We start from the raw sequence: 19,932 nt of genomic DNA, 5'->3' as shown, positions 1-19,932 counted from the left end.
GTAAGAAAAATAACTGTTCCAATGTTATACCTTTGTCTTGCATAAATACCACATCTGCACTTAAACTCTGATGCTTTCTTCACAAAGCTTTGGCCCGCATAACAACATTTCTCACCCGATGGCTTAACTAAAATGCTACTTTTGTGATTACTTCCACCTACAGTGGGGATGGGGACTGAATTAACCACTGGTCGGGACCAGTCCCGTATCTGCCTGCTGAATGGAAGCTCTGCCTCTGGGCAGCTGCTGCTTCTCCAGCTGCTTCAAGAAGAGGCTGTTCCCACACGCATTATCCTGAACAGCACATTAAAGTTGTTGCTCCTTATCGCATCCCGACAAGCACTGATCACTTGTGTTTTAGGCTTGCCGACTGCAAAGAGAAAAAAACAAAAAGGGAAGAAAAGAAAAACCACTTCAGTTACTAAGGAACTGATAAAAATTCTTATTTTATCCAGTCCCAAAATGTAGGGGTTTCTTTCAAATATTTTTTAAATATGTGGTGAAATGCCACCTTTTTTCTAATAGGTAAATAAAATCCTTTCTTTAAAGAAGAATCGTCTGTAGCTCTATTATAGGAGAGATCAAAGGAATTGTTGAAAGGGGAATGCTATGAATAGGCAAAAAAATACCTCCTTCCCCAAAGACCTACAGAACTAATAATACAAACAGCCCTGCTTAAGTTGATAGGTTTTTTTTTTTAAAGCAGAATTATAAATTAAGCACTGAAACACTACTATAAAAATGTTTTTTAAATTGTTTTCAACAAAACTAGCACTTTCTATACCATCCAGAAAGCTGGAAACTGCTTTGAACTGATCTTTCTAAAACTGCGATCCCAGATTATACTGGACACTCACAGTTGACTGTCACAGGCAATTGGCTATGACTGAAAAATGAGGGATTACTTCTGCTGATTTAGTTTCAGGCCAAAAAGCCTGAAGTCACTTAGCTAATGCAGGTGGCCTCCAAGACACATCTTATCTGCCTCACTGGGGTCCCAGGTTCCCCATTCCCTCCAAACACACATACTTACCACGTAACCGCCCAGCCCTCTGGATTGCCTGATTCACAGCTTTCAGGTTATTCAACAGCTCTGTGTGGTTGTTGCAACGAATTTTGTATTGATTTATTAAATCTCTGTTAAGGTCATACAGCTCGACATACCGTGTCTTCATGTTTTTCCTGGGGGAACAATCAGTCCAGTTATTTGCATCTCTGGGGACAAGAAAGTCATTCCCGGTTTGTCAATATAAATGTGTAGCGATACATGGTTGTGATGGCTACTGCGGCTACCCACAGGTCTGCCAGCTACAAGACAACAGACTTGTCTAGGCATGTTGGTTATACTCATTATTTTACTGAAAAAAAAAAAACCCACACCAAAAAACCTGTTTTCACAGTTACTTTATCCAGCAACCCAAAGAGGAGACACCACTTTCCCCAGCAAGTGTAATGCTGCTTTGCAGTAGCTCAGATCTCTTTACTGCTGCTCTTGGCAGTCAAGATAGGACATTAGCAGAACCCAGCAAATCAGAGTGAAAAGACTGTCACCTAAAATTTCTTTCCTGGTGTTCCCAGAAGTTCACACGCCATAGACAACTTTTACTGCCCTCTTCCCTTAATGTATCTTTTCCAAAATATCTCACTGTCTCAAGGCAGATTCACCCCACTGGCTCCACACTAACCTCTACCCTCATCCCTTTTGCATTCCCCAGACTGGTTTTCCACCTAAAGAACAAGACAAGGCTCAGGGAGAGCTCATGGTGGGACCAGAAAAGGTACCAATTCTACATCAAGGGTTGTAACTAGGCGACCCCTATGTCACACAAAGGTATTTTTTTGTGTTCTTTTCTGCCTGACAAGCAAAGACTGACTGTTCTAAACCCAAACCACACAAGCTAAGCAGCAATTGCTCACATGTCTCCCAGGAGTCGTGCATCTTCTGCCTGAACCAGCATGCTGCGGATGAGGTTGGAGTGTTCAGCCATGTCAGCAGTGAGCTTCTGATTCACCGCGTGGTGTTCATCCACCTGTCCAAGGCAAAGTCATGAGAAAGGGGCCTGCAGCACCCTGAGCATACAGGTAACTGTTCAAGCTAAGTGTAATGGGAAATAACATCCCAACTTAACCGACCAGCATCTCTGGGACCATTCTCCTTCCCCTCACCTGCTGGCTGCCAGAGGAGCACCTTGTCCTCCAGAAGAAGGTGATCAGGCAGAGATACACACCTTACACTCTGACCCAAATCCACACCTCAGTCTCCCAGACAACGTATTCGCATTATTCTAAACAATCAACTGCTGAGGACCAAGGGCCTGTTCTACAGGACAAACAAAATTGAGGGTGTCCCACTGTCCTTTGCGCAGAATATACAGCAAGCCATTGCTACCGATTTCCACGAAGATAAAGCAGTTTAGAGATCCTCTCATATAAATGCCCCCAGTGACTGCTTAGCTGCCAATCCAGAAATGCCCGATGCCTCCTCACCTTGACCAACACTTTTCGCAGCTCCTCAAAATATGCAGGGAAATCTGCTTCCACCTGCAAATCTTCAATGGCCAGAAAGGAGGCCATTGACTGGATAATGTCACCAGCTAGATCAATATCATCCGTGTTGATGGAAATCTGTCAGAAAGGAAAACAAGCACTTCAGTGCTCTTCCGTGCCAAGAAATCTCCCAGAACTGCCCAGCAGGACCGCCTCTCAGTTACGCAGGCTCAAAGCAGTTCATTCTATCAAGAAGCAAAATCGTTTCACGAGCAAGCTCTGGGCTTTCAGTAGATAAGGAGATGCTGATTTCCAAGGGGCTTTTGTTCAGGCCTGGGGCATCTGTGCACACAGGACCAGTGTAAAAGTTACAGGCAGCCTTTGTGTGTCAAATTATGGCTCCCCGAAACCACTCTGTGGGAACAGATACCTTCCTACAGACCTGTAGCCTAAGCAGCTTGCTTCATTAACGGGGCCTGGAATTTTACCCACTAACAGTAAACAGATCCAAAAGATTCCAGAAACATCCATAGAACATGAGTGTTTCCTCTGCCTGTTCAGTCGTTCTTCATTTTTACTGCCTCACATTGGCACAACCCTTGAGTTTCACCAGAGTATAATTAAATGGGTGTTCCCCTTACCCACGAAGGTACTCACCTCTCCGCCAGGCTTGATTTTGATGTAGAGCTGACCTGCATTACGAAGGGAGGTGAAGCAAACCTGAAAGGGAGCGCTCTGAAACTCCACATCCTCAGGTAGCAAGAAGCTCTGATTCAGCCACATAACAATCTTGCAAAAATAAAATGAAGAGCATCAGCTGTGTGGAAACCCTGGAGAACCACACAATGTCCCTGCACGTGGTGCGCACCAGGACACTGTTCAGGGTACCTTGGAAGTTTCATTTACTAAATTTCATCTCCTAAACCCACGTCATGAACTTGTCAGAACGAGGACGGTTGAATCTTTGCTCCAAAGCCAAATATTCCTAAGAAAATCAAATCCAGTAACCAGAGACCACAGCCCAAGGTCAAAACATAAGCCCAGGCCCAGAGAAAGTTGGGAAGCAAGGCTTCGTTCTACTGCAAGAAGTTAAAGGAAAGTTTGACTGCCTCTTGTTTTTTGCCTTGGCCATTTAATGCAGTAAAGGTCACATAAAAATGTCAGAGCCCTACAGTTACAAGGGAAACGACCAGCTTTAATTACAGCCACCCCACAATTTAGATCTTTTAGAACCAGAGCTACAGCGCTGCTGCTCATCTGTTACGGATCTGAGCCATTACCTGGGCACTCTACTGCCTTTTTCCTGTCCTCCACTCATTTACAAAATTCCTCACTCACTACAGGGCTCCTGCACTAGCATTCCATCAGCCCAAACAAGATAATATCTGATTATTAGTTCCTGCAGGAATTCCTCAAGCAGGGAATGCCTCAGTTGAGGCATTTTTTAAGGAAGGAAAAAAAGCACTGAGTCAACTTGTAATGCACAGACTCCAAAGGCCAGCAATGTAGCTCACTGCATAATTTCTCCTTTGCTCTCAGACATCTCCAGCGAATTACAAACCTTCCACTTGCAGTATCTGTATGCAGGACCGGGAAATAGGAAGCAGAGCAGAAACTCACCCTTTGTGGCCTCTCGCTCGTTGTACAGTTAACAAAGCTCAGGGGCTCCGTGGCCGAATCCAGGTTGCTCAGGGCATACATTGAAAAGCGGGGAAGTTGTCTTGTCAGCTCAAATACATGGAACTGTGTGCTAGAAGCAAGCCAAAGAAAAAAAAAAAAAATAGAGACAGTTACTAATGTACCAGGGATTCACCAGGGATTCACCTATTGCAATGGTTCCTGGTTCTTTTTTAGCTGGCTAATGACATCAGCAGCTTCCAGCTATGTAGTCAGCCGCTTACCGTTTCCCAGAAAAAAACACTAGAACTTGGAAATTCCAGGCTTATCCCATCATGAGGTTGAATGATTCTTCCGCATTGCTTATATTTTCCATAATCCTTCAAATGAAATATATTCTCTAGGCTAACACATTTACTGTGTGATTGGTTATTTTCTTTACAGGTTCGGTGAAGTCTTATTAAAAGCAAAACCAAAGACAAATAGAGAAAACAAAAAGGAAATTCAGTCCCATACGTTCTTTCTGCAGTGGCTGGCTAGCTCTCAAAATATGCCTCCCTGGTCAGGGAAAGGATGCTGCTTCCCAGGGCACCACCAGTTCTAGCAGATGTGAGCAGGGAGAAAGTTGTTTTCAAGTGTGCGTGAAGAGACATTTTATTTTTATGGGAAACTGGAAAAGCATTGTCTTGAAATCAGGCATATGCTGCTTCCTACCTACCCTGAAGGCAAACGGGTTCAGGGTTACTTTGTACCTTGAAAGACATCACTGTGCCTCCAGGCTTGCTCAAGTACTTCATCCAGAGCTGCCACTGTTCCAGGCCCTGGAGAGACAGCCACTTAGAGCAGGCAGCCTGGACACAGCCTCCACCTCTCCTCATTCCCTCCGGAGACCCACAATGTGGCATCCTCTGGACAAGAAGTGCTCACTGTTCCCCTAAAGGCAGAGCCACAGCTCAGCAGGTCCCACTGACTCCAGAGCATTTAGACCTTGTCTGGAGGAGAGCTCAGCATCACAGCTGCAACGGTGTTTTTAAGAAAGCATCCAGCTCTCCTTCCAGGGAAGTGGGGCACCAGGGAACTAACGGTGCCCTTCCCAAGGGACAAGCCACATCACTGCTATTTCCTGGTCACACAGTTAGCTCTGGAGACCAGCAGAGATCACAACACAAAACTCACCTGTTCCTGTAACCCACAAAGGCTTTGATGTGCAAATCCACAGGGACATCTTTGGGTGGAGTAAGGGGAACACGAACACAGCCTGAGAGGTTCTGGAGACTGGGGTGTACCACGTGGCTCTCTCCTTCAAATATGCCCTCAGCAAAGATCAGCACAGCACGGATGATTGTGTCTTAGCAACAGGAAGAAAAAGCAGTTCCTAAATTAAACAGCTGTCCTCTGGCAACAAACCACTACTGTTTCCACAATTAAGCACAGTCAACTCTTTACACCCCTCCTCTGAATTGTTAAAATATTCCAGACGACCAGCACTACCCCATCTGGATGTTGACTGCATCCTCAGTCTGCCTGGGGCTACGGCAATTTGCTGTCTCGGGGTAGTTCCAGTTTTGCACGTAAAGCCAGCTGAAGTCCAGCTGCGTTCACACAACACCCTCACTAACACGGCTGTAGGTTAATGTTTAGAGCCGACACAGGGAGCGTTGCAGTGATCACCAAGACTCGTTTCATCCAAGTTAAATGTTAATTGCCTTGGAAAATAACACATAACAAGAAACAAATTCCATCAAACTCCTCTCCCCCGAGACCCATCAAAGGAACACAGCTTGATTCAAAACTCTGTGAAAGGAAAGTAACCACAAAGGGGAAATTACAGACAATAAAGGAGAGACAGGCAAATCCTCAGCTAAATATAACTAAACACTTGCATGGATTTACATTAAATGAATGTCAATGGTTGCAGCTTACCACCCACCATTTGTGGTGGAAATACACAGCTCCACATGGGCAGACTGGCTGTCAGAGCCCAGATTAACCGAGAGGGCTGTCTGGAGTTGGGTATTTGCTGGAATCACACCTCTCTGTCCACCAGCTTCCTTCAACTGAGCGTTCAGTTCAGCCTGTTGCAAAACACATATGCTTCAGCAACAGAATTTCAAAATTTTCATTCAAGCAACCCAGAAAACATGCATGTAAGTCAGTTCTCTTTTCTAGGAGAAGGCTGCTTTACAGCAACCCCCAGACACTTCACATAGCTATGAACAGCAGCTGGATTAGGCATAGAGCTGTGGACACTTGAGCTACATTTGTTCAAGTGCTTTACTGTTGATGGAGATCAGCTCTGTACCCAAGAAAAACACTTAGCATACTCAATTTTAAGCACAAGCATATATAATTCCATGCTTTTGCTATGGTAGGCATTTACTGTTCAAATATGAAGTTACCCTTTCCTCAGACTATTTTTCAAAGCTCTTTATTTCTGCACCTTCACCATCAAGCCACAAGTGTGCTTCCTACACACTGGCAGTGCTCCCAACCCTCACCCAATTTCCTGATCCTCTCACAGAATCCCCTCTTACCCCTGAGTTGGTTTATGCATTGAAAATTACACTTTGCAGTCATAAGCCAAAGCAGAGGGCTGAACAGAATCCAGCTCCAAACACAACTGCTCTGGCAACCTGAAGGAGCAAGGAAAATGTTACTTATTAAAATCCAAAGAGCAAGCTCTGAACTTGCACAAAGAGCAAGCCAGCAGGAAACCCCAGCAGACAATCTCGCTGCATCCTAACAGGTTACAGCTCTGACTTGTCTGGACCGCCCCACAACTGCTTCCCCGATTACTCTGGGTTTACAGCAATAGGAAGGTATGTTTTGGCCCTACACATTGTTTAAGTAGTACCTTTGCATTTTCCTCATAATTTCTTAATTCCAGCAGCAGATTTTGTTTCTTTTGACTAAGTTCTCGGATCAGATCCTGCTCAGCACTTGTATCCATTAGGTTTCCTTTCATCTCCTCACCTCCTGGCAGATAGCCCCGGACTGTACAGAAACAAAACAGCCAATTTCAGCAAAGCCTTTCACAGCCTCTCCAAAACTTTAGCTTCTGTACCAAGACCCCCTTGTACCACCTCAGCAGCAGACACTAGTTCTGGTCTTCAGCTGGTACTATTCAGCTGAAAACCCGAGCATTGATTTAGACCCACAGAGGCTCTGACTTTCCTGGTGTGGGAAGATAACGGAAGATTGGAAAGGATTGCAAACACGCTCAAGTGACTTGCAGCTGGGGTGTTGAAAAACACATGTATCATTCTAGTTGTTGTCTGTTCTTGTGTGTTTGACAAGCAGAACATCTGTGTCCAGATAACACAGGCCTGTGATAGACCCAGAGACACCTTATCGAACATGCTTGAGATTTCTGCCCTGCTGTGGGAAAGATCAAAGCACAGTGGAAAACCACACTGCAAAAATCCCTGATATACAGGTGAAAGCAGGAGGTTTGAAAGTTCTCCATCTAGCAAGGACCGAGCTCCGCAGTGCCTGCGTCCCGCTTGCGTACCTCCGCCCGGGTGCTACTGCGGGGATCCCCCCGTTCACGAGCTAATGAGAATAAATTTACTCTTTGCACTTCATCCATGTTTTTGTGGTTGTTCCTGTGTCAGCTCACACGTCTGGTGATCATGACAAGAGAACTGCACATTTAAAAAAAGACAAAAGGTAAATTTCCAATCTGTCTTTAAGCTGTCTTCACCTGACCAGACAAGCGCAGCACCTGGTCCTTTTGCAAGAGGATTCCCACCGCGATCAGTCTTTCAGGTGCTTAGGCAAGTTTGCAACTGTGCAAAATTAATAAAACATGTACCTGGATTTCTAGAGCTGGTCAGAGGAGTTGTTACTGTCTGCAAGTCACTGTAAATCACTGTCAATCAGCCAAGTAAACAAGATTTAGCCACATTAGTTTTTCCCCAAATCAAGGGAACTTCACTTCAAGGGGTAAGACCTGTTTCCCAGAAGCCCATGAAGCACAGAGTTACAGAAATATCTCCAGCTGCTTGTGGAGACAGAAGATCTGAACAGATAATGAGACAAAGACGCTTGCTATAAACTCCTATTTTGCTCTAGGGCTGTGCGCTCTGATTGCCACTGACAACGAAAGTCAGGGACAAAAATCTTATACCTGCGAAGAATATGCTGCTTGACTGCACAACGTCTGTAAAAAGTTGCAGGGAACTTAAAAAGCATTCAGCATGCATACTGTTCTCTGACAAGAGAGTCCGCTTTATTATCTGTGAGTGAATCATTCACTTAAAATGAGAGCAAGACAGAAAACACACTGAAACACAGGAGAACACCTCACATGAAAGGATGCTGGCCCCAAACAGAACTCTAATGACAAGGCCCACGAGAATGTATTGTCCACATAACCCCAACAACAGGGTTCTTACTACTTAGTAACGACTAAAGGAATGCCCATTGTGCCAAGGTTTGTTTCTAATGGACCCATGAGAAAAGGATGATCACGTTCAGTGATATTAACCTACACAGCTCTGCTAGGACAAGGTGTCTGAGGAACTGTGTACAATGTTCCCCTTCTGTAAGCTTGGGAAAAAGGTTTATACGCTGAAGCCGAAGCACAGCAAATCCCCACAGCCTGTGATTAAGACAGACAGCAAAACACCGTGCTATTTAACAAGGACAGGCTTTTGTTCCAAATGGGTTGTGCCAGACCTGCTTGTCTCAGGCCACTGACGCCAAGCAGTCGGATAATCACACCAGTGTCTTTCCTGGAGCCATCCCTGTAAATTCATGCTGGGCTTATTTAAATCATCTGTGATCATATTTGTTTCCACTCACAGAAACCAGGTCTGACTTCTTGAATGCATGGTGGGATAAATCCACCAGTTCTCCAGTCTCAGGATGACGTTTTCCAGGAAAAAAAGTGCTGTTAACATCTAAAATTTCTAATATAAAAACTACTCATCTTCAGAAGTAAACCAAAACACACACTTCCTTATATCTCTAAACACCTTGACCCACTGTAAAGTGACCAAAGAATTATCACATATAGGAAGAAAGATTTCCTATATGTTCATCTACAATAAAGTTGCCTGAAGAACCAGTCTGTACTGAATATAGTTATCTTTGCATTATTAGGATGGGACTTCTTCCGTTAGGCAAACGAATTTTGATGGCTTCTTGGATCATAATGAAATACACATTGATTATCACAGAGAAGGTGATATTTAAAATCCTGTTTGCAGATAGCGTAACTCAAAATTCCCTTAACTCGCATAAAGCCAAGGGAATTTGGCAGACAAAAATGCCCGTGGAACCGAAACAACGTTTAGCTAATCTGAGACAATGTGATGTGCCTGATATTGTGTATTAAATTAACATCTTGAACAATGCTCTTACCTTCACCGTCAACTGAACAGCAGATTAACTGGGTACTCCCATCCATTCTGTAATCCCCCTCCACCACTCCTGCAATTGAGGAAGCAAAGTTGTCCTTAAAGATGACCTCCCCAGTTCGGTCACTGCGTGCATCAACCTGGAACAACAAAGAGTTCCAAGGCACAGCATGAACCAAACTCCAAAATATGCCATGCCATACTCTGAGCTGTTAACCGAAAGCCACTACCGCTCACAGAGCTGCAGCTGAACTTGCAGCTCTGCTGATCAGAACACCACACATGAAAAAAATACCACCAAGAAACGACCTCTAAACAGACTCAGCTAGCAGGAACTGCTCTTCAGAGATGCTTCCCTAAGTTACAAACAAGAGGAAGGAAAGAAGGGGACTGCAAGTCTGCACTGGGAAGGTTAGGCACACATGAATGCAGCAGTGATGGGACCAAACCAGAAATAACCTTAATGCAGTATTTATAACCTCTCCTCTTAGCTGAGCCCTTGCGTGGTGAGTAATTTCTATACACAAATACCACAACCTTTCATTCTCTATCACTGGAGAAGAACGGTGAGGGGGGCTCAGTTCTGTGCAGTGTCTTTTCCACAGCACAGGACCCAGCATTACTCTTTCTAGGAGCTAAGGACTGTTTCAGACCAACAAGCAGGGTAGAGACTGCCAGTGGAAAACAGAGAAAGGAGTAAAGCAAGGAGAGGTTCTGTCTTTAACTATGTTATACACCTAATACAAGTAAATTACAACATATCTGGGCTCTAGCCTGCCAGCTTGATACAAAGTTAATTAAATTCCCCCAGGCTAATGAGAGTAATGACAGGTGTGAAGAAAAAAAAAGCATAGCTTTACGAAAAAGAAACGGGCAAGCTGTGTCCAGGAGAGATTTGGCAGCTGGAAGAGTCATTTCTGGCAAAGGGGAATACCAAGCAACAGGCTTAAGAGACTAAGGCTGAGATGCATAGAAAGCCTTTACATAAAACTAAATAATGCTTGATTAATCCTGCCACAGTCAAGGCTGACGCTGCTCTCCTGTTACATAACTGCTTTGTCTTCCCTGTAGTTTGAGAACATTCAGGAAACATTGCAGAAGACACAGCTGAAAAGAGACTCTCAAGAGCTTTAGGATGTGGCACATGATCTCTGCTGCCATAGAAACAACTTACCACACCTTAGCAATTGACTCTGAGCTAAGCAGAGGAGCAGGTTTTCCCTGATCTTGCACTTGGCACAGGATTCACCAGCCAAACTAGGTTTACTGCAATAGCTCTTCAGTGCTCAGTTTTCAACAGTCTTTTTAATTTTTTGACTGTTCTCCTTCAGACTATTTAACAGGCTTGTTCAAATACAGCTTCCAGACCTACAGCTCCTCATTTCTCCCCTGTATAAACTCACCTTCCCATTGGACCAGCCAGTGATCAACTCACACACACCATCAGAGTTCAGGTCAAACGCATGTATGCTCATGGCGTGGTTCTTAGACTGAAGAGAGAAAACAAAGAACAAATTAAGAACAAATTAAGCTTGGGTATGTTTTCTAAATTGCACACGCTTGACACATGCAACACATGGAGTACGAGGCGACAGAGATTACAGAAAGGAATACAAAAATGTCTCTTAACAGGAAGTTTAAGCATCACTATCTCTAAGGTCACACACGTCTGAAATCTTAGTCCTTGCATTACAAATCTAGTCCACTGCTCTCAAAGGACCTGGCCTTTCCTTTAAATACATTTTCAGCCAAGCAGATGATTAGAACTCACATAAACAAAGTGTAAAAATCCAAACTCTCTATGAAGAAAGAAAAATCTAGGGTTCAACGTTGTCATGAAATGAGACCACTGAGGAAAGCCGTTAGTCTCCTTCTGCCACCTCATAAGGAATCCTTTCTCTTATTACTATTAAATACTGTTCTAATCTGTGTTATATTAAGAATATTAAAACGAGCACCAGGAAAGGATCTTGCCAATACGATTTGCTGCAGTAAATTGCTCTTGACGCGAAAAATTAGCTTCAAATATAGACAATGCAAGATTCATTCAGTCTCTGAAAAAGAGTTCATTGATTCAACAATACAGCCAGATGCATTTTCTAACAGTGAACTCAAATTTCCCTGTTGCATGTCTGTTGCTTGAACAACCCTGCGAAGCTGAAGCATCCCTAGTCGTACAGTTTATCAGTGCTGTTTAAGCCATCACCAACAGTCCCAAAGGCACTGAAGGAACTGACACAGATATATTGCATGTATCTATAAAAATAGGTAGATTTTGTAAGAACAAAATTACATCCAGTTCTGTGCTCAGCAGAAAATTTCAAATTCATCTAAGGAGTCAGGGTAACATCAGAATGACCTGAGATTAGGTACCAAATCTTGTAGCAGCCTTCAATCTTTCAGTGATGATATTCCAACGTTGGACTAACCTTAATCCTCCAGTAGCGGGCCGTCTTGTCATAAACTCCAACCGTCCCGTTAGAGAGAGCATAGCCAAACCGACTGCCATACATGGGGCTAAGTGCGGTAATCGTCTCGAGGGGGAGGAAAGAGGGAGAGAGAGGATACAGAAGTGAAAACCTCTGCATCTTCAAGCAACAGAGAACAGACTATACAATCTCTCTATCATATGAGCTGCACAACAGTTACGTGGCAAATAAGTCTATTGTAGGAAGCATTAAGTACTGAAGTAACAATTTTTTAAAATGAGTTTGAAATCACCAAAGGCCTTGTAGGATCTTCTCACACAAGGTGCATTGGCAGTGCTGATACACTTCAGCAAAGGTTGCAGAATTGCCCTCAAACTGTGTACTTTGACCAAATGCTTCCTACCACAAGCAGCAACACAACTGCTCATAGGATTCCTGTGGTCATCAGTGCGAACACATTATCATTGAAAACCTACTCCAAACACACAACATTCCTTAAGCTTCAGGAGCTGAGGATGCCAAAGAGTTCAGCTTGACATGGGTTGGGAAAGCCCTAGAGATATTATTGGTAGAAAATCTTTGCCCAAGATTAGTGAGATAAAAACTAACAGCTCCCACAGCTGGGCTTCTGTGGAAGACAATTAGAACACCATGGTAGGTATTACCCGAGTAAGTAAGAGCTCCAGGGAAAGGCCCGAGAGTCATAACTCAGCCTGTTTCTCACTCCTTTTAAGACCCATTACCTTACAAGTCTTCATTGAGCTAAGGCTCTCAGTGCTTGCAAATGCAGGTTTTTCCATGCACTAAGACTAGAGATTTTAATGTCAGGAGGAACAATTGCAATAATCCATCTGGTCTTCTGTACAGCGTAGCACAGGAGACTTCCTTAAATTAAATCCTTCACCAACTTCTTATCTAAATGCAGCTGACTGTGGTCCTTGATTTGTTTACCCTAAAACATGGTTTCCAAACCCTTTATCCTTCCCTCTCACAATCTCCTCCAAAGCATCAAAACCCTCTAAATTACCAGCACCCAGTAAGGACAGAAGACCCCAGCAACAGTCAGAAACTCAGAAAGGCGGCAATACTCCATTTACATCTGATTGTCCATTTACAAATTCAAGAATCACAACCGTCTATGGCTTCAGTTTCACCAGAGTAAGTGATTAAACACAGAAAATGCAAATTGATCCAGTACCCAAAACAAGCACAATGTATAAAGCCAGTGTTCCCTGAATTTACCCTCCTAAAAAGAAAGGTTTAGGTGCAGCTGGGTCCTTTTAAACTAGAGGATTGTAACAAGCCTCCTAAGACTCTGCAGGCATGAATTCAAATAACTCTACTGTGAAAATAAATCACACATGAGAATGATGGGCCTTTAGCTTCCCTTTAACTAGAAATCACAACTCTAGACTGGCTACTGTACAGATAGCAGAACGTATTATAGGCCCAGTTCTAATTCTAGCTATAGCAACAGCTTCCTCCCCTAGAACACTGCCCGGATTTGCCTTTTATAGCTTTTCATAAGTGGTTTAGTAGCTAACTAAGCCTTTTAGTCCCAACTTGGGCAGCAAGGAGACCTCAGATCTTCAAGTACAAAGGTTTGTAAACGTGTCCTTACTCTACCCTGGGCCCAGAAGGATCAAGAGAAGCCTAGAAAACTCCTAAATGCAATTATAAGGGTATTATACCCTTCCAAGCAACCAAAATTTAACAGTGGGGATCCTCTCGCAGTTCTTAAGCTAAAGAGCAACTCCCACACCTTTTCTTTATGCCTCTGTAAACCTATCTGCCCCATACTTTACTTTAAGCACTGCAGCCCTGTTTATATAGCCAGTGTGTAACTCCAAGTGCAATATAAATCTCCAGTTTTGCCTGGGCAACCCCCTCACACTGTCTGGATACACATAGGGGCAAGTTACTTCACCGTGACTGTGTTAATGCATTTGAGGAAAACTGCAGAAGCCATTCTTTCGGTCAGAAGGCACCAAGAGCTTCACAATCCCAGTCCGGTAACCTTAATCACCCTGGGACAGGGCCCTGACTTTCAGTCAAGCAACAGTTACATTTCTTAACCCGGTGAAAGGTTTGTAAACAAACAAAGCAAAAAACCCCACATGCATAATGAAAGACATTATTAAACTCTAACTTTTGCAGTTCTAGCAGAATAGATACTGTGCCAAATAGTTAAGTAACTATTTAACTACACAATAAATTTGAACCAGAGTAATCAGAGAAGCTTTACAGTACATAATACTTTCAGCTCCATCAGCAATTATAATAAGCATTAGCTAGAAGTAATTTACCTCTGTCTCTGACATTTCTGCCACTATCTCATCTTCTTTAAACACCCGGATGTCAAAATCTTCAGAGCCAACAAGAAGCTAGGGAAAAAAAAAAAGTCTACCTTAAAAATAGTTATTCAAGCTAAGGAATTAAAAGGACATACTCCAGGACCCAGAGGGCAAATAAATATTCCAAGTCCAGCAATGAAGAGGTTTGAACAGCTGTTTGAAAAGTTGCCAGTGGAACAAAAGGTACCCTCTGCCAAGACAAGATTTCAGAAGTCTCCCATTGAGTCAAGTTCAACTAATGTTCTACCTTGTTTTGGCAAGCTAGACTCTACAAAAGCATCGTGAAATATCTGGGGTAGGAATGAGAAAAGATACTTTGGAACTCCAGGGCTACGCTCTTTTCTTACTGTAAAAAATTCAGTGTTACAATTTGTAACTGCAGTTACACACATCAAAAATACGTTGCCCATGTTGGAGCAGGAGACCTGCAGATCAGTTCTGACTTGTACTACATGGATCCAGAGAAACAGCAACTCCCAGTTACTAGCCTGTGAGCAAACAGCTGGGGAAAAAAAAGAAGTCATTGCTTAGCACTCAACATCCCTCATTCAAGAAAACTCAAACCAAATGAATCCAAGTATCGAGCCATCACTGCTGCTCCAGCCTAAACAGTGGCTGCCACTACTGCAAAGCATGGGTAAAAGGGGCTTTAACTGGATGTAAATGGATATACAAATAGGACAACAGCACTGAACTGGGTTTTCTGCATTCTCATGCCTTATTGTTTCTTACATCTTAGTTCTCTTCCTGTTTCCTAACTGAGCAGGTAGAAGATATTGAATGAAAAGGAGCCCCATGGAAAAGCACCTTCTAAAGATGGTGACAAGTCGTGGCTTCTGTTTTGCAAACTGAGAAACCAAGAAACAGATCTGTTTAGAGCCTTGCCCATGAAGTCATCCATCAAATCAATGACAAACAGAATTATAAATGAAAGTTTAAAAACTGGTACTACCTTTCCCCACTGGAACCAATGAGTCTTGCATCTTTACTTGGCAGAACAGACACAAATCCATATCAAAGCTGGATTTTTAAAAAGATTAAATGCTTTTTTTCTTCCAAAGTAAAGATGCTAATGCTTCCAATTATGACATACTAAATTTTACTAAGCCTACTGTATCTATTGAAATAATTTATAACACATAACATCTGAAAGAGGTACAGATCTCTTGACAAGTTGCAACTACCAGCAAAAAGGGACCAGCAGCAGAAAGCACAGAATCCTGAAACCATTACTGGTGGTGCTGCATTTCCCAGAGATGCCTAGAAGATGTTTGTTTCATTTAGTTTGATTCAACACGTCCACCTCAGTAACTTTCATTCTACTGGACTGGAATTTGAAAAAGCAAGGAAAAAGTTCCCCCCGCCCTGAAGTCTTTGGCAAGTTGGGAGAAAGTAACCTGAATCAATCTAAAGTCCTGAGGAATACAGAGCATACAACAAATCAGTTTTGTTAGCTACTAAATGACAGGAGTATACCCACGAAGTTTTAGAATCGGTCAATTTTAAATGCAGACATGTTCTTTCTGGGGTGGGAAGAACGGAAACAAAGTTAGCACACCCATTTATCAGATAAGACACAAAGCGATGTTCCTGTGCATCTTCTCAGAACTTCAATTTTAAACCAGAGGCAGTTTCACAAAAGCCACAAATAAAACAACAAAAAACCCTAAAAAAGAATCATCTAGATAATTAAGGTTAAAAAGAACCCTAAAAAAAAATCTCAGCAAATGCATGCTGGGCTAACTGGCAGGGTAAGTTAGTTGGATAACGCATTCAATGCTGCTTAGCTTGAAGTAGCAACAGATTACACCAACTGCTGAGAACGAACCTTTTGCAAGTAAAAAAAAAATAGCAAAACAACAAAAAAACACTCAGAAGCACAAGTGGAAAACATTTACGGTTAGTGCCACAGATCAGTTTCCTGGTTTCCGAATCTTTATACGCTGTCTCCACTTATTATAACCACCTCTCAGCACATTAAAAAAAATATACCCTAAAAGGAGCCATCCAGAAATTGATCGGAAAACTTGAAATTTTTTCACTTCTTGAAGATCCCAATCAAGCAAACGGTCTGCATCAGTTCACCATTTACAAAAACCACCTAAAAGGTGTAGAGGCCCTTTACACACTACTGTAAATATTACATAGCCCAAGGAAGCATTCCAAACAAGGATTTTTGGGGAACTAAACAGAGAAGCTTAAGTAATTATGATTAAAACTGAGAGTCAGATGACAAAATCAAGTATTTTTAGCATGGTGATTTAACATCGTATTTACTAGTATCTGCCGTATACCAGGAAGCCATTACTTTTCTTAAAGATTCATATTTCTAAGCACAATCCTCCAATTCATCCAGGAGGGAAGCACATTTACAAGAGAATGCCATACAAATTCACACCTTCATCCATCCCTTATAGCCTGCATGATCAGAACGGCAGCCTATTGACTCACATCTTATCAGCAAGATGCTTGTGACAAGTTATCTTCATTTTAAACCAGAACAGCAAAGAGTATTTCATTTCCCCATGTCACTATGAAGAAACAGGACGATTGGATGTGAAGACAGATTTCTTGATTTTACCAATCGTAAGTGAAGCTCTCCACAGCACAGCTTTTTAAGGGCTCACTTTTACATCCAAGATGATTGCAAGTTGTTTCTCTGAACTTTACAAAAGTATTTATAACCATATTCAAGAAATACCACTGAAATAAATGCCACGTCACTGATGATCACAGGCATTTCATTGTATTTCTCCCAGTGTAGTTAGGAAAAATGAGAGCAGTTTTCCATTATGGCCAGCAATCGATTGACCACAGCAAGGCAGTAATACCAGCAGGACTCCAGCTATGCCTAGTTTTACACACTCTGAGTAGTGCCAGACACCAGTGCTGCTCCCTATAGTGGGCTGAGCATTTGTGCACGTCTTCACCGGACTGGAGCCTGAAAAAGGCACATGTCCCACGCAGGGATCACTTTAACGGGTGACTCAGTCATATTTGATAACCCATGGGTTTTTATTATCATTTCACTACAAGACCATGAAAACAGCTGAATTCACACATAAATGGTTACAAACCTCATTTTTCCCATCACCATCAAAGTCACAGAGTGCTAATGAACGAACGTTGTCTCCAGTAACCTAAAATGAGAAAGATAGTCCTCAATATTGATGGTAGCCGTCAGAAACTAAACTATTTTATGATGTCAACCGCAACAGAATAATTGGCATAGTCAACAATCAAGCAAGACCTGAGAGCACTGAATCAAGAGGATTTAGTGCCATTGGAAGAATCTTGTAATAACATCAAAAGCATTATGCATAGTCTTACTGTCCAAAAGAGGTCGTTTCCTTCATAATCAAAGCCTTGCAGGGCACAGTTCCCACCAATAATAGCAAGTGGAGATGAAATATCTCCCAGCTTTCCAAGAACTATTGCATTGGCTCCATCTGAAACCTACAGAGAAACATTAAAGGAAAAAGAAACAGCAGACAATGAGACATCAGAGCACACAAACCAAAAAGAGCGCTCCCAACATCATCACTATCAGTTTAGCTCTGAATGCCTATTAAATTTTAAAAATTCTGTCTTGCTAGGTGTTTTCTGTTTGACACATCATGAAAATTTGCTCTCACACGTGCATACACAGACACACATCATATTCATGTTTTTCTTTTGAAACATTCCAGATATTCTAAAGGCAAAATACAGCAATATAACTACTGCAAAGAACAGAAGCATAATTAATCGACAAAGTAATGTAAAAACTGTGATCTTTAGAATGGAACGAAAAAGAAAACAATGAAGACACTAAGAAGCAGCAGATAGTTAAATTAACTTGCCTCTCTGTAAAACAAATCCGAGTTGTTATACACATCATAAGCCAATAAATTAGTCTGTGTTCCCACCAGAATACAATCATAACCAAGCTGAGGGTTCAGCACTCCCGAAGCCAGACAAGTGATCCCTTGATTAATGTTGAGAAGAGAAATGTCTGAATCTTGGTTACTTTGCACCATTCGGTTTGTGCTTGTTCTCTGCCCTCGAGCATGAGGATTATGAATAAAAACCTGTAGAAACAAAGATATAAATATTATCACAAAGTGCATACATGTTTGTATACAAATGTTAAAGACTACTGTTTGGATAACAACTGCCACGGGGAAGGGCGGCATTCACCCAATCAAAGTGAGGGCAAAAGACTGGGGTTTTTGCTGACAATACTGTTTCTAACAGTTATGCTTCAGTTTTAAACTATACCAAAAAAGGTAAATGGGAGGAAAACTCCTGCTCTGGCCAGCGGAGCTGTGCCACCATTGTTCTGTTTCTGAAAAGGACAACTGACATTGGTGAAAAAAGCAAATCAAAGGGAACAACAACAAACTAAACAAATTACATCCAGCTGGTAACAGTGTTACCAAAAAACCCCAAACACTTCAGGTAATTTCCCTGGTACCTATCTGCCACCTCCATCTGCAGGTGAACATGGCTAATTTAAAAAGCGGCCTGTGATAAATAAATTTGCATTCTTACTGACCATTATTCAGTCACTGTAACTGCCCGGAGCAGAGTCATAAGATCACAGGCGAGCATGCTTAACAGCCTTTGCTTTACGGCTGCACAGTCTGTCTCTGGAACAAGCCCTTGTTCTAGGCTGTTCCTAACAGCTGCAAAATAAAATTAATAATAATGCTAGGAAACATCACAGGCGAACCACGTTTGTATTTACAGCCACCCAAATGCCTCTGTAAGTTTATACTTCAACCTGTGTTTTGTTTATTAGTGTGGCTGTATTTAACCCTCTTTTGTTTGTATCTCACACTCCAACAGAGCACTCACGATGCTTTCGGTTCCGCGACGCAGTCTTTGCATCGCCCACAGACACCTCAGCACTGCTCCGTTCATCAGCACCGAGCTTCATCCCTAACAACCCTAAGCTTCACCACTGTGACCGAGAACGGTGCGATAAAACCCGCGGCTTGAAAAAAAATCCCACCCTCCCCTCGAAAATGGGAAAAATTCCTCGGCGACTGGGGTTACCAGCCACTCGTTTTCGCAGACGCCCTGCTGCCACAAAGCAGGGCTTCGAGCGTCGCGGCCCGCCGCCTGCAGACAGCTCCAGCGCCTCCGCCGCAGCTCTGGGCGCAGGGACGGAGGGGAAGGCAGCAAGCCCTCTCCCCCTCGAAGGGCTCCCGCCACGGGAGGCGGGGAAGCCGACGGGCCCTACCAGGGGTTTCTGCTGCGGACTCCACCGCGGCACCGGGGCTGCTCAGCCTAGCCAAAAACCCCAGAGGAACGCTGCGACCTCTGCCACCCCGTGAGCCGCAGGCCCGCTCCCAGCACGGTGTGCAGGACGCCGCGGCCGAGGCGAGCGGGGCCTGCCCCCGGGAGGCGCCCTGGCAGCACCACCACAGCGCCCGCCGGCCCCCAAGAAGAGCCTTTCCCCCTCGGCCCGGCGGCCGCACGGAGCCCCCCGCCCCGCCCCGCCCCGCCCCGCCGCGGCCCGGCCCCGTGAGGGGAGGCGGGCGGGATGAAGGGCCGCGCCGCCCCGTTACCTTGCCCGCTTGCGTGGCGGCCGCCAAGCACGGGTGCGTCCCGTCGTACCGGCCCAGCGCCACCATGCGGGGCAGGATCTTGTGGTTGAGCTTGAGCGTGAACACCGGCACCAGCATAGCGGGGACC

General features: G+C 43.6%; 1 protein-coding gene across 1 annotated transcript; it reads right to left on the bottom strand.

Annotated features, from left to right (window-relative positions):
* On the bottom strand, positions 1–19,922 carry BBS2 (Bardet-Biedl syndrome 2). Its single transcript, XM_086469078.1, has 17 exons — positions 19,806–19,922; positions 18,093–18,320; positions 17,581–17,706; positions 17,328–17,390; positions 14,203–14,280; positions 11,897–12,001; positions 10,871–10,957; positions 9,472–9,607; positions 6,959–7,098; positions 6,035–6,179; positions 5,281–5,452; positions 4,108–4,237; positions 3,145–3,276; positions 2,488–2,625; positions 1,918–2,030; positions 1,034–1,182; positions 1–370 (listed from the first exon to the last, which is right to left on the bottom strand). Exons 1-17 carry the CDS (start codon positions 19,920–19,922, stop codon positions 264–266), a joined length of 2,166 nt encoding a protein of 721 aa, XP_086325204.1. The 3' UTR covers positions 1–263.
* Positions 19,923–19,932: the final 10 nt, after the last annotated feature.

This window comes from Leptosomus discolor, chromosome 8 (assembly GCF_034619465.1).
Source record: "Leptosomus discolor isolate bLepDis1 chromosome 8, bLepDis1.hap2, whole genome shotgun sequence".
Taxonomy (NCBI): domain Eukaryota; kingdom Metazoa; phylum Chordata; class Aves; order Leptosomiformes; family Leptosomidae; genus Leptosomus; species Leptosomus discolor.
Note: the sequence above shows the minus strand (reverse complement) of the source record. Positions and strands in the feature narration are given on the sequence as shown.

Coding starts and splice junctions, on each gene's coding strand:
- BBS2 (XM_086469078.1), bottom strand. CDS start 19,922: ATGCTGGTGCCGGTGTTCACGCTCAAGCTCAACCACAAGATCCTGCCC. Junction 17,707..18,092: donor CGGATTTGTTTTACAGAGAG/GCAAGTTAATTT, acceptor GTTTCTCTGTAG/GTTTCAGATGGAGCCAATGC. Junction 17,391..17,580: donor GAAACGACCTCTTTTGGACA/GTAAGACTATGC, acceptor TTCTCATTTTAG/GTTACTGGAGACAACGTTCG.